We start from the raw sequence: 12459 nt of genomic DNA on the forward strand, positions 1-12459 counted from the left end.
TCAAATGTATTCACATCAAATATTTTACTTTGAAATATCTTGGGGGCGAATGTTGCCTTTGTGTGTTTGCCATGAAAAACTGGATTTAGACATAATAATAGAAATATAATAATATATGACCTATTTTTTTTCATAAAAATGACCCTCTTGGGTGCCCGAGAATTTTAGTGTTTTACTATTTTTTTAACTGTCATTGATCAGAAACAATGAATGCGTTGGTTTGAATTATTGACCAATTAATTATGGCTCCAATTACTTCACATCAAATATTGCATTTTTTTGGTTTTTGCGATAAAACGTTGCTTGTTGTGTTTGCCATGAACAACTGGGTTTAGACATAAATAAATATATAATATTACTTATTTTTCAATTATTTTATCAGAATGACCCTTTTTGGTGTGCGAGAATTTTAGTGTGATTCTTTTTTTTTTTTTAACAGTCATTGATCAAAAATCAAGGTTTTTATGAATTATTGACCAATTATGGCTCTAATTACTACACATCAAATATTGCACTGTCATATTTTTTTGTTCTTTTTGTTTGGATAATGCATATTTTGCTGTGATGAGGTGGCGGCTTGTCCAGGGTGTAGCTGAGATAGGTACCGGCGCCCCCCACGCAACCCAAAAAGGGAATAAGCGGTAGAAAATGGATGGATGGATGATGCATATTTTGTGTTTTTGTCATAAAAACAGGATTTTCTTCGACAAAAAGGGCATGCAACTTTTTTTTTCTTACCTTTATATCTTCATACATACCTGAAGTTGATTTACAGTTTCACTGCAAGCTTTGAGCAAAACAAAATGTACTATTTTTAACATTTTTATAAGTGGGGACCCTTTTGGAGCCCCGAGGATTTTAGTGTGATTTTCCTTTTTTTAAACAATCAACGCTCAAAAAATAATTAGTGTTATGAATGCTCAATTTCAAGGTGTTATCATAGTAGTGGAAGTAGAAAATATAGTTTTTATCCAACAATGAGTCTGTCACATGACACGATGACGTCGCTTTGTGGCCACAAGTCATTTACATCGCCCGGCCACTAGAGGGAGACAAAGGAAGCAAAGTTGTCTATTATTTCAAAAATAGAACATTTATTTTGTTTCCTTCTGGATGCTGTCAATGAGCAACTAGAGTCCCCAACCCTACTTTTCAAAGTCATGATTGGTCCGTGAAAGAGTCTGTGACGTTCTTCAGTAAAAAAAAAAAAAAAATAGTAGGTGCTGTTGATTGTGAGAAAAAAAACTAAGTGAAATGAAACCTTTTATATTAAAATCCAACATGGCCGAGGATCCCCCAAAAAGTCCAACATGGCGACGACACCCAACCTCACCTCTGACCGCCGGGTAATTGCAGGGAGAAGGCGTGGCGCATGTGATGGAGGTCAGAGGTCAGCGCCGCCCGACTGCACCATCTCAAAGTAGCGCATGATGGCCATGATGTGCTGTGGCATGAACACGTAGCCCGTGTAGACCGCCATGCCCGCCACGCTGACCAGCAGGGAGTCTGAGCGCCAGCTGTTAAGAACCACAAACTCACATTTTCCACATGGAAACTATGTCTATCAATATTATATATTTTAATAAAGTCATCTGTATGAAACTCAATAAATGAAGAAAAACTTTATGATTGACACGAGCCATCATTCAAAGCCTTGGCTTCAGTCTATTCCTTTTTCTTTTTGGATGTGTATGATTGTTAGAATGTATAATCTGTGCTGTTAAATTGATCACATAAAATGGTTAATTATATGACCAAAATAAATCATTTAATTCAATATGCAAAGCATTGTATTGCTTTAACTAACAGGGATGTTGCCCCCACTAAGATGGCCGCCACATAGGCACACTACAGTCTATTTCAACAGAGCTAACATGTCACTACTTTACCAACAGGGATGTTGCCCCCACTAAGATGGCCGCCACATAGGCACACTACAGTCTATTTCAACAGAGCTAACATGTCACTACTTTGCCAACAGGGATGTTGCCCCCACTAAGATGGCCGCCACATAAGCACGCCTCTAGCATGGCTGCTACGTCTGTTTCAACAGTAAGTAGACGCATCATTGGCTGCTGTGACGCGAGAAATTCGGACGCCATCTTGAAGTGGTGATGAGGGGCCGGAGAGCAGTTTAAACTGACAGTTGACAGGTAGAAAACAAAGATGCTAAAGTGACAGTTGACAGGTAGAAAACAAAGATGCTAAAGTGACAGTTGACAGGTAGAAAACAAAGATGCTAAACTGACAGTTGACAGGTAGAAAACATAGATGCTAAACTGACAGTTGACAGGTAGAAAACAAAGATGCTAAACTGACAGATGACAGGTAGAAAACAAAGATGCTAAACTGACAGATGACAGGTAGGAAACAAAGATGCTAAACTGACAGTTGACGGGTAGAAAAGATGCTAAACTGATAGTTGACAGGTAGAAAACAAAGATGCTAAACTGACAGTTGACAGGTAGAAAACAAAGATGCGAAAGTGAGAGTTGACAGGTAGAAAACAAAGATGCTAAACTGACAGTTGACGGGTAGGAAACAAAGATGCTAAAGTGACAGTTGACAGGAAGAAAACAAAGATGCTAAACTGACAGTTGACGGGTAGGAAACAAAGATGCTAAACTGACAGTTGACGGGTAGAAAACAAAGATGCTAAACTGACAGTTGACGGGTAGAAAACAAAGATGCTAACCTGACAGTTGACGGGTAAAAAAGATGCTAAAGTGACAGTTGACAGGTAGAAAACAAAGATGCTAAACTGAAAGTTGACAGGTAGGAAACAAAGATGCTAAACTGACAGAGGACAGGTAGAAAACAAAGATGCTAAACTGACAGTTGACAGGTGGGAAACAAAGATGCTAAACTGACTGACAGGTAGGAAACAAAGATGCTAAACTGACAGTTGACAGGTAGGAAACAAAGATGCTAAACTGACAGTTGACAGGTAGGAAACAAAGATGCTAAACTGACAGTTGACGGGTAGGAAACAAAGATGCTAAACTGACAGTTGACAGGTAGAAAACAAAGATGCTAAACTGACAGTTGACAGGTAGAAAACAAAGATGCTAAAGTGACAGTTGACAGGTAGAAAACAAAGATGCTAAACTGAAAGTTGACAGGTAGAAAACAAAGATGCTAAACTGAAAGTTGACAGGTAGGAAACAAAGATGCTAAACTGACAGAGGACAGGTAGAAAACAAAGATGCTAAACTGACAGTTGACAGGTGGGAAACAAAGATGCTAAACTGACTGACAGGTAGGAAACAAAGATGCTAAACTGACAGTTGACAGGTAGAAAACAAAGATGCTAAACTGACAGTTGACAGGTAGGAAACAAAGATGCTAAACTGACAGTTGACGGGTAGGAAACAAAGATGCTAAACTGACAGTTGACAGGTAGAAAACAAAGATGCTAAACTGACAGTTGACAGGTAGAAAACAAAGATGCTAAACTGACAGTTGACAGGTACAAAACAAAGATGCTCAACTGACAGTTGACAGGTAGAAAACAAAGATGCTCAACTGACAGTTGACAGGTAAAAAACAAAGATGCTAAACTGACAGTTGACATGTAGAAAACAAAGATGGTAAACTGATAGTTGACAGGTAGAAAACAAAGATGCTAACTGACAGTTGACGGGTAGAAAACAAAGATGCTAAACTGACAGTTGACAGGTAGAAAACAAAGATGCTAAACTGACAGTTGACAGGTAGAAAACAAAGATGCTAAACTGACAGTTGACGGGTAGAAAAGATGCTAAAGTGACAGTTGACAGGTAGAAAACAAAGATGCTAAACTGACAGTTGACAGGTAGAAAACAAAGATGCTAAACTGACAGTTGACAGGTAGAAAACAAAGATGCTAAAGTGACAGTTGACAGGTAGAAAACAAAGATGCTAAAGTGACAGTTGACAGGTAGAAAACAAAGATGCGAAAGTGACAGTTGACAGGTAGAAAACAAAGATGCTAAACGGACAGTTGACGGGTAGGAAACAAAGATGCTAAACTGACAGTTGACGGGTAGAAAACAAAGATGCTAAACTGACAGTTGACGGGTAGAAAACAAAGATGCTAAACTGACAGTTGACAGGTAGAAAACAAAGATGCGAAAGTGACAGTTGACGGGTAGGAAACAAAGATGCTAAACTGACAGTTGACGGGTAGAAAACAAAGATGCTAAACTGACAGTTGACGGGTAGAAAACAAAGATGCTAACCTGACAGTTGATGGGTAAAAAAGATGCTAAAGTGACAGTTGACAGGTAGAAAACAAAGATGCTAAACTGAAAGTTGACAGGTAGGAAACAAAGATGCTAAACTGACAGATGACAGGTAGAAAACAAAGATGCTAAACTGACAGTTGACAGGTGGGAAACAAAGATGCTAAACTGACTGACAGGTAGGAAACAAAGATGCTAAACTGACAGTTGACAGGTAGGAAACAAAGATGCTAAACTGACAGTTGACGGGTAGAAAACAAAGAAGCTAAACTGACAGTTGACAGGTAGAAAACAAAGATGCTAAACTGACAGTTGACGGGTAGGAAACAAAGATGCTAAACTGACAGTTGACGGGTAGAAAACAAAGATGCTAAACTGACAGTTGACGGGTAGAAAACAAATATGCTAAACGGACAGTTGACGGGTAGAAAACAAAGATGCTAAACTGACAGTTGACGGGTAGAAAACAAATATGCTAAACGGACAGTTGACGGGTAGAAAACAAAGATGCTAAAGTGACAGTTGACGGGTAGAAAACAAAGATGCTAAACTGACAGTTGACAGGTAGAAAACAAAGATGCTAAACTGACAGTTGACGGGTAGAAAACAAAGATGCTAAACTGACAGTTGACGGGTAGAAAAGATGATAAACTGATAGTTGACAGGTAGAAAACAAAGATGCTAAACTGACAGTTGACAGATAGAAAAGAAAGATGCTAAACTGACAGTTGACAGGTAGAAAACAAAGATGGTAAACTGACTGTTGACAGGTAGAAAACAAAGATGCTAAACTGACAGTTGACGGGTAGAAAACAAAGATGCTAAACTGACAATTGACAGGTAGAAAACAAAGATGCTAAACTGACAGTTGACAGGTAGAAAACAAAGATGCTAAACTGACAGTTGACGGGTAGAAAAGATGCTAAACTGATAGTTGACAGGTAGAAAACAAAGATGCTAAACTGATAGTTGACAGGTGGAAAACAAAGATGCTAAACTGATAGTTGACAGGTAGGAAACAAAGATGCTAAACTGACAGTTGACAGGTAGAAAACAAAGATGCTAAACTGACAGTTGACAGGTAGGAAACAAAGATGCTAAACTGACAGTTGACGGGTAGAAAACATAGATGCTAAACTGACAGTTGACAGGTAGAAAACAAAGATGCTAAACTGACAGTTGACAGGTAGAAAACATAGATGCTAAACTGACAGTTGACAGGTAGAAAAGAAAGATGCTAAACTGACAGTTGACAGGTAGAAAAGAAAGATGCTAAACTGACAGTTGACGGGTAGAAAACAAAGAAGCTAAACTGACAGTTGACAGGTAGAAAACAAAGATATATTGTACAGTGTTTTGTATTTGTACAGTGTTTCTCTATATTGTACAGGATTGCTTATTATTTTTATTGGATAGTTGTCTGTTTATTTCAAATCTTAGTTTTAACTTTATTACTTCTCGTGTAATTTATTTGTATCCCATATTTGTTCCCACTACCGCATTTTAAATTGGAGTCCTTAATCTCTTTATATGCCAATATAATAACAATAAAGTCCATTCTATTCTATTCTCAATACAAAGTGTCAAGACAGAGTAAACTCTGCTGCATAGTCTATAGATATTTAGATATTTAATGTATTTATACATTTTTTATGTAGCATTTATAAATAACCTAATCATATTGTTTCTTCAATTTAAAAATAGCGGAGCGTTTGTCCCCTCTTCTCTGGGATTATATTCCCAGTTTTGATCTGGGAAGCCTGGTAAATTATGGCATATAAGAATATTCTATTACTGTCTAGCAAACTATGAATATTAAAACATGTGTCCTTTATGATAGCTGCACGTATGATTAAAAAAAAGTGCGTAAAAATGAGTAGTATTCAGTGATGTAAGATGAATGAATTGCACTAAGTGGAGCGGATCACCACTCCAAGATGGCGGCCTCGCGTCTCGTCAGTGCCAGTATGCAGTAGCGCTCCATGCTACTTACCCTTACAACATGGGGTCACCAACGCGGTGCCCACGGGCACCAGGTCGCCCGTAAGGACCAGATGAGTCGCCCGCTGGCCTGTTCTAAAAATAGCTCAAATTGCAGCACTTACCAGTGAGCTGCCTCGATTTTTTAAATTGTATTTATTTACTAGCAAGCTGGTCTCGCTTTGCTCGACATTTTTAATTCTAAGAGAGACAAAACTCAAATAGAATTTGAAAATCCAAGAAAATATTTTAAAGACTTGGTCTTCACTTGTATAAAAAAATACATTTATTTTTTTACTTTGCTTCTTATAACTTTCAGAAAGACAATTTTAGAGAAAAAAATACAACCTTAAAAATTATTTTAGGGTTTTTAAACACATATACCTTTTTACCTTTTAAATTCCTTCCTCTTCTTTCCTGACAATTTAAATCAATGTTCAAGTGAATTTATTTTTTTATTGTAAAGAATAATGAATAAGTTTTAATTCAATTCTTCATTTTAGCTTCTGTTCTTTTGACGAAGTATATTTGTGAAATATTTCTTCAAAAACTTATTATGATCGAAATTCAAAAAAATTATTCTGGCAAATTTAGAAAATCTTTAGAATCAAATTTAAATCTTCTTTCAAAGTCTTTCAAATTTCTTTTAAAATTTTTGTTCTGGAAAATCTAGAAGAAATAATGATTTGTCTTTGTTAGAAATATAGCTTGGTCCAATTTGTTATATATTCTAACAAAGTGCAGATTGGATTTTAACCTATTTAAAAGATATCATCAAAATTCTAAAATTAATCTTAATCAGGAAAAATTACTAATGATGTTCCATAAATTTTTTTTTTTTTTTTTCCAAAAGATTCGAATTAGCTAGTTTTTCTCTTCTATTTTTCGGTTGAATTTTGAAGAGTCGAAATTGAAGATAAACTATGTTTCAAAATTAAATTTTCATTTTTTTTTCTGTTTTCTCCTCTTTTCCATCCACCCATTTTCTACTGCTTATTCCTTTAAGGGGTGGCGGGGGGCGCTGGCGCTTATCTCAGCTACAATCGGGCAGAAGGCGGTGTACACCCTGGACAAGTCGCCACCTCATAGAAGTGCCCTTTTTTTCCTCTTTTAAACCATTCAATTAAGTGTTTTTTTCATCATTTATTCTCTACAAAAAACCTTCCGTAAAAGGGAAAAAATGTACGACGGAATGACGGACAGAAATACCCATTTTTTAAATATATATATATTAGGGGTGGGCAAGTTAATGCGTTAATTATGCGTTAACTCATCAATCTATTAACGCCGACAATTATTTTATCGCACATTTGCGTATGTTATTTACATGCTTTTATTTTGTTAACGCCTTTTCTTAACAAGATGGCATCTCCCGGATGTACTTCGGCGTGGAGGGGCTCTTGGTAAAGATGGAACATTTGGCAAAAATACCGGACAATTCTGCAAATGTCCTGGCTGGCTTACAGCGTGGTCACTCCGGGATCACTTACGACCGCCAGACAATTCTGGATGTGGATAGATCGGGCCGTTTTGGACTGAATGAGGCGTGCTTGCTAGAGCGGCTAGCTAGCATGGGAATACTTTGCCGGCTACATCCAGCGGCCTGTGAAGCAGCGGAGTATATGTGTTGTCTGTCTATTTATCAATAATGCAGACCAGGAGTGTTGGCTGAGTTCTTAACGTTTGCTTTCAGAGCGTGCATATCACAACATACAAGATGCCGTCATGGCGACACAACCTATACATGCTCCTCACTCCTGTTGCATGCTGGGTAGGGTAGTTCTTTTTTTTCCCCTGGCTCATAACATCACAATATAGTACCATGTATATGATGCCTTCAGTTTATCAAAGCACCAAGCAAACAATCGGAAAATTCCCATCATATCAATTCCTAGATATGGTCATAATTATCTTAAGTGCACTACGCAGAATAAACACAACATTATTAATATTGCTACTACGGATAATTTGATCAAAAATTCCCTAAAACAGCCCACTACCTATAATATAGGTTTTTTAAACATAAGATCCCTGATAAAAAAAAATGTTTCTGCTGTTACCTCAGAAATTGCCTGTTCAGATGTTATGATTGTGGCTCAGAGATTTGTATGTAGATTATATTTATTTTCCATAACAAACAGGATAACTTAAATACCCTGGCAGTGGCAATAAGCTTAAATGTTTGTATTTACATTTTTGGAGTTTATTTTCATAAAATATGCTATTTAACTGCTACTGTTTAACAAGGACTGATTTAAATTGTGTTTGCACAACAAATGTTTGGCGCTTTTGTTCATGTGGGAGAATATTCCAATAAAGGTGCATTAAACACTACTTTTGAATTCATTATTGGGCTTTGCGTATACAATGCAATTAATCGGAGAAATAGTGCGATTAACTTCGATTAAAATTTTTAATCGTTGCCCAGCCCTAATATATATATATATATATATATATATTTTTTTTTTAAATTAAAGGTAAATTGAGCGAATTGGCTATTTCTGGCAATTTATTTTAGTGTGTATCAAACTGGTAGCCCTTCACATTAATCAGTACCCAAGAAGAAGCTCCTGTTTTCAAAAAGGTTGGTGACCCCTGCACGTTGCCCGCACCAAGATGGCCGCTAAATAGACACGCCCCTAGCATGACTGCTACAGTCTATTTCAACGGAGCTAACCGCATGTAGCATGTAGCATAGCCTCGACACCGCCCTTTTTCGCCACCGGCCACGTACATTTGTTCACATTCATCGACAGTTTTTTAACGTATATAAATGCACGTATTGATAAATGAAACACATTATGAATGGACATGCTTACAAAGAGAAGCTTGGTAAACCCGGAAGAAGCGGATGCTAGCGGTTAGCATGTGGCTAACGCTACGTTGGCAAGGATACTGAAGACGGTCCTCTCCCAGGGTTCCAGCATGTAGAGAGCCGTCACCAGGAGGTACTGGCGATAGAACCACGACAAGTTCTTCCAACAGTCTCCAAGAGCCATTTTACTACTTTTCAACAGCTTCCGCGTTCTTCCTGTCGCCCTCGATGGCGTGTGACGTCAGCGCGCTTTTGCCTTTCAACCAATCACATTTGGGCCATTACTTCTGGATGGCGTGTGACGTCAGCGCACTTTGGCCTTGCAACCAATCACATGTGCGCCGTTACTTCCAAATGGCTTGTGACGTCAGCGCGCTTTTGCATGTCAACCAATCACATTTGGGCCACTACTTCCGGATGCTGTGTGACGTCAGCGCGCTTTTGACTTTCAACCAATCACAATACAATAAAATACATTATCACTAAAGTCGCCTTTTATTGTAATAAATCAGACTATATATTTAATACATTTAATTTTCCACATTAGGCGAAATAAGACTGGATTAAAAAGATATTTGAATAATTACTTAAATGTGTTACTAAAATTAGTTACAACTGGAAATAAATGTGAGCATATTATTACAATATATTAATGTATTTAATGTACACTTACATTTATTATAACATTATTTCATTAAAATATTTAAATTATTTAAATGTGCCATTCATTTTAAATGTAATTAAATACATTAAAGCGTTATTACGTTTCATTATTTTATTAAATGTGAAATTACATTTAATTGCTCATTTTTGGATTTCTTTATTTAATGACGTCATTAAATCCTAAAATACATATAAAAAAATACCTAACTATTTTTGGTATAGTCTGCATATGGAATTAAATGCATGAAATTGTTATTAAATTGCATTATTTTATTTCATGTAAAATAACATTTAATTGTTACATTTTTGATTTAATTTATTGATTGCAGTAAATCATGAAATATCTAAATAATCATTTAAACATGTCATTAATTAGCATCGGAAATAATAATGTTTAATGTTATTAAATTGCATTCATTAATTTGATGTGAAATTACACTTGTTACATTTTTAGTTTTACTATTTCATAATTTAATGAGTTCATTAAATCATGAAATAACTACTTAAAATTAAAAGTATTTATTTCAAACTTAAATTGGTCAGTAATTACTAATGGAATTGAATGCATGAATAATAATGTTTAATATATTAAATTGCATTATTATATAATTGTTAAATGTTTGATTTAATTTATTGATTTCATGAAATATCTAAATAATCATTTCAACATGTCATTAATTAGCATCGGAAATCATGTTTACTGTTGTTAAATTGCATTAATTTATTTAATGTGAAATTACACTTATTTGTTACATTTTTAGTTTACTATTTCATGATTGAATTAATTCATTAAATCATGAAATATATATGTTTTTAAATACCTACTTAAATTTGTCATTAATTACACATGGAATTGAATGCATGAATAATAACAATGATGTTTAATGTTATTAAAATTGCATAATTTTTTATATTTAAAAACTGTTTTTTTTTTTATTTAATTTGATTTAATTAAATCATGAAATATCTAAATAATAATCTAAATGTGTCATTAATTAGCATTGGAAATAAGGTTTTGTCATTAAATTGCATCATGTGAAATTACACTTAAATGTTAGATTTTTAGTTTCACTATTTCATAATTTAATGAGTTCATTAAATCATGAAATAACTACTTAAAATTAAAAGTATTTATTTCAAACTTAAATTGGTCAGTAATTACTAATGGAATTGAATGCATGAATAATAATGTTTAATATATTAAATTGCATTATTATATAATTGTTAAATGTTGGATTTAATTTATTGATTTCATGAAATATCTAAATAATCATTTCAACATGTCATTAATTAGCATCGGAAATCATGTTTACTGTTGTTAAATTGCATTAATTTATTTAATGTGAAATTACACTTATTTGTTACATTTTTAGTTTACTATTTCATGATTGAATTAATTCATTAAATCATGAAATATATATGTTTTTAAACACCTACTTAAATCTGTCATTAATTACACATGGAATTGAATGCATGAATAATAACAATGATGTTTAATGTTATCAAAATTGCATATTTTTTTATATTTAAAAACAGTTTTTTTTTAATTTAATTTGATTTAATTAAATCATGAAATATCTAAATAATAATTTAAATGTGTCATTAATTAGCATTGGAAATAAGGTTTTGTCATTAAATTGCTTAATGTGAAATTACACTTAAATGTTAGATTTTTAGTTTCACTATTTCATAATTTAATGAATTCATTAAATCATGAAATCATTAAATGCATCATTACTGAAATGTGTGTTCGAATAAATTTACAATTTATTTGAACACACCAGAGTCCCGGGAAAAATCGGCCTTCTCCACTCCGGATGATGTTATCATCCAGGTAGGCAGCCGGGAAGATCACCTGCGGCGGGTGGGGGCGGTGCTCGACCTGACCAGCCCACTGCCGGACCTCACCCGAAAGGGTGCTCCATCAATCAATCAATCAATGTTTATTTATATAGCCCCAAATCACAAATGTCTCAAAGGACTGCACAAATCATTACGACTACAACATCCTCGGAAGAACCCACAAAAGGGCAAGGAAAACTCACACCCAGTGGGCAGGGAGAATTCACATCCAGTGGGACGCCAGTGACAATGCTGACTATGAGAAACCTTGGAGAGGACCTCAGATGTGGGCAACCCCCCCCCCCTCTAGGGGACCGAAAGCAATGGATGTCGAGCGGGTCTAACATGATACTGTGAAAGTTCAATCCATAGTGGCTCCAAGACAGCAGTGAGAGTCCCGTCCACAGGAAACCATCTCAAGCGGATCAGCAGCGTAGAGATGTCCCCAACCGATACAGGCGAGCGGTCCATCCTGGGTCTCGACTCTGGACAGCCAGTACTTCATCCATGGTCATCGGACCGGACAAGGGAGGGGGGGGACATAGGAGAAAGAAAAGAAGCGGCAGATCAACTGGTCTAAAAAGGAGGTCTATTTAAAGGCTAGAGTATACAGATGAGTTTTAAGATGAGACTTAAATGCTTCTACTGAGGTGGCATCTCGAACTGTTACCGGGAGGGCATTCCAGAGTACTGGAGCCCGAACGGAAAACGCTCTATAGCCCGCAGACTTTTTTTGAGCTCTAGGAATCACTAATAAGCCGGAGTCTTTTGAAGGCAGATTTCTTGCCGGGACATATGGTACAATACAATCGGCAAGATAGGATGGAGTTAGACCGTGTAGTATTTTATACGTAAGTAGTAAAACCTTAAAGTCACATCTTAAGTGCACAGGAAGCCAGTGCAGGTGAGCCAGTACAGGTATATATGTATGTATAT

The 12459-nt window shown here is 35.8% G+C and overlaps 1 protein-coding gene across 1 annotated transcript; it reads right to left on the reverse strand.

The window, feature by feature from the left end:
* Nucleotides 1-1067: 1067 nt before the first annotated feature.
* Nucleotides 1068-9281, reverse strand: LOC133542114 (serine palmitoyltransferase small subunit A-like). Its single transcript, XM_061885962.1, has 2 exons — nucleotides 9100-9281; nucleotides 1068-1506 (listed from the first exon to the last, which is right to left on the reverse strand). Exons 1-2 carry the CDS (start codon nucleotides 9200-9202, stop codon nucleotides 1385-1387), a joined length of 225 nt encoding a protein of 74 aa, XP_061741946.1. The 5' UTR covers nucleotides 9203-9281; the 3' UTR covers nucleotides 1068-1384.
* Between the last annotated feature and the right edge of the window lie 3178 nt (nucleotides 9282-12459).

Source organism: Nerophis ophidion, linkage group LG24 (genome assembly GCF_033978795.1).
Source record: "Nerophis ophidion isolate RoL-2023_Sa linkage group LG24, RoL_Noph_v1.0, whole genome shotgun sequence".
NCBI lineage: Eukaryota > Metazoa > Chordata > Actinopteri > Syngnathiformes > Syngnathidae > Nerophis > Nerophis ophidion.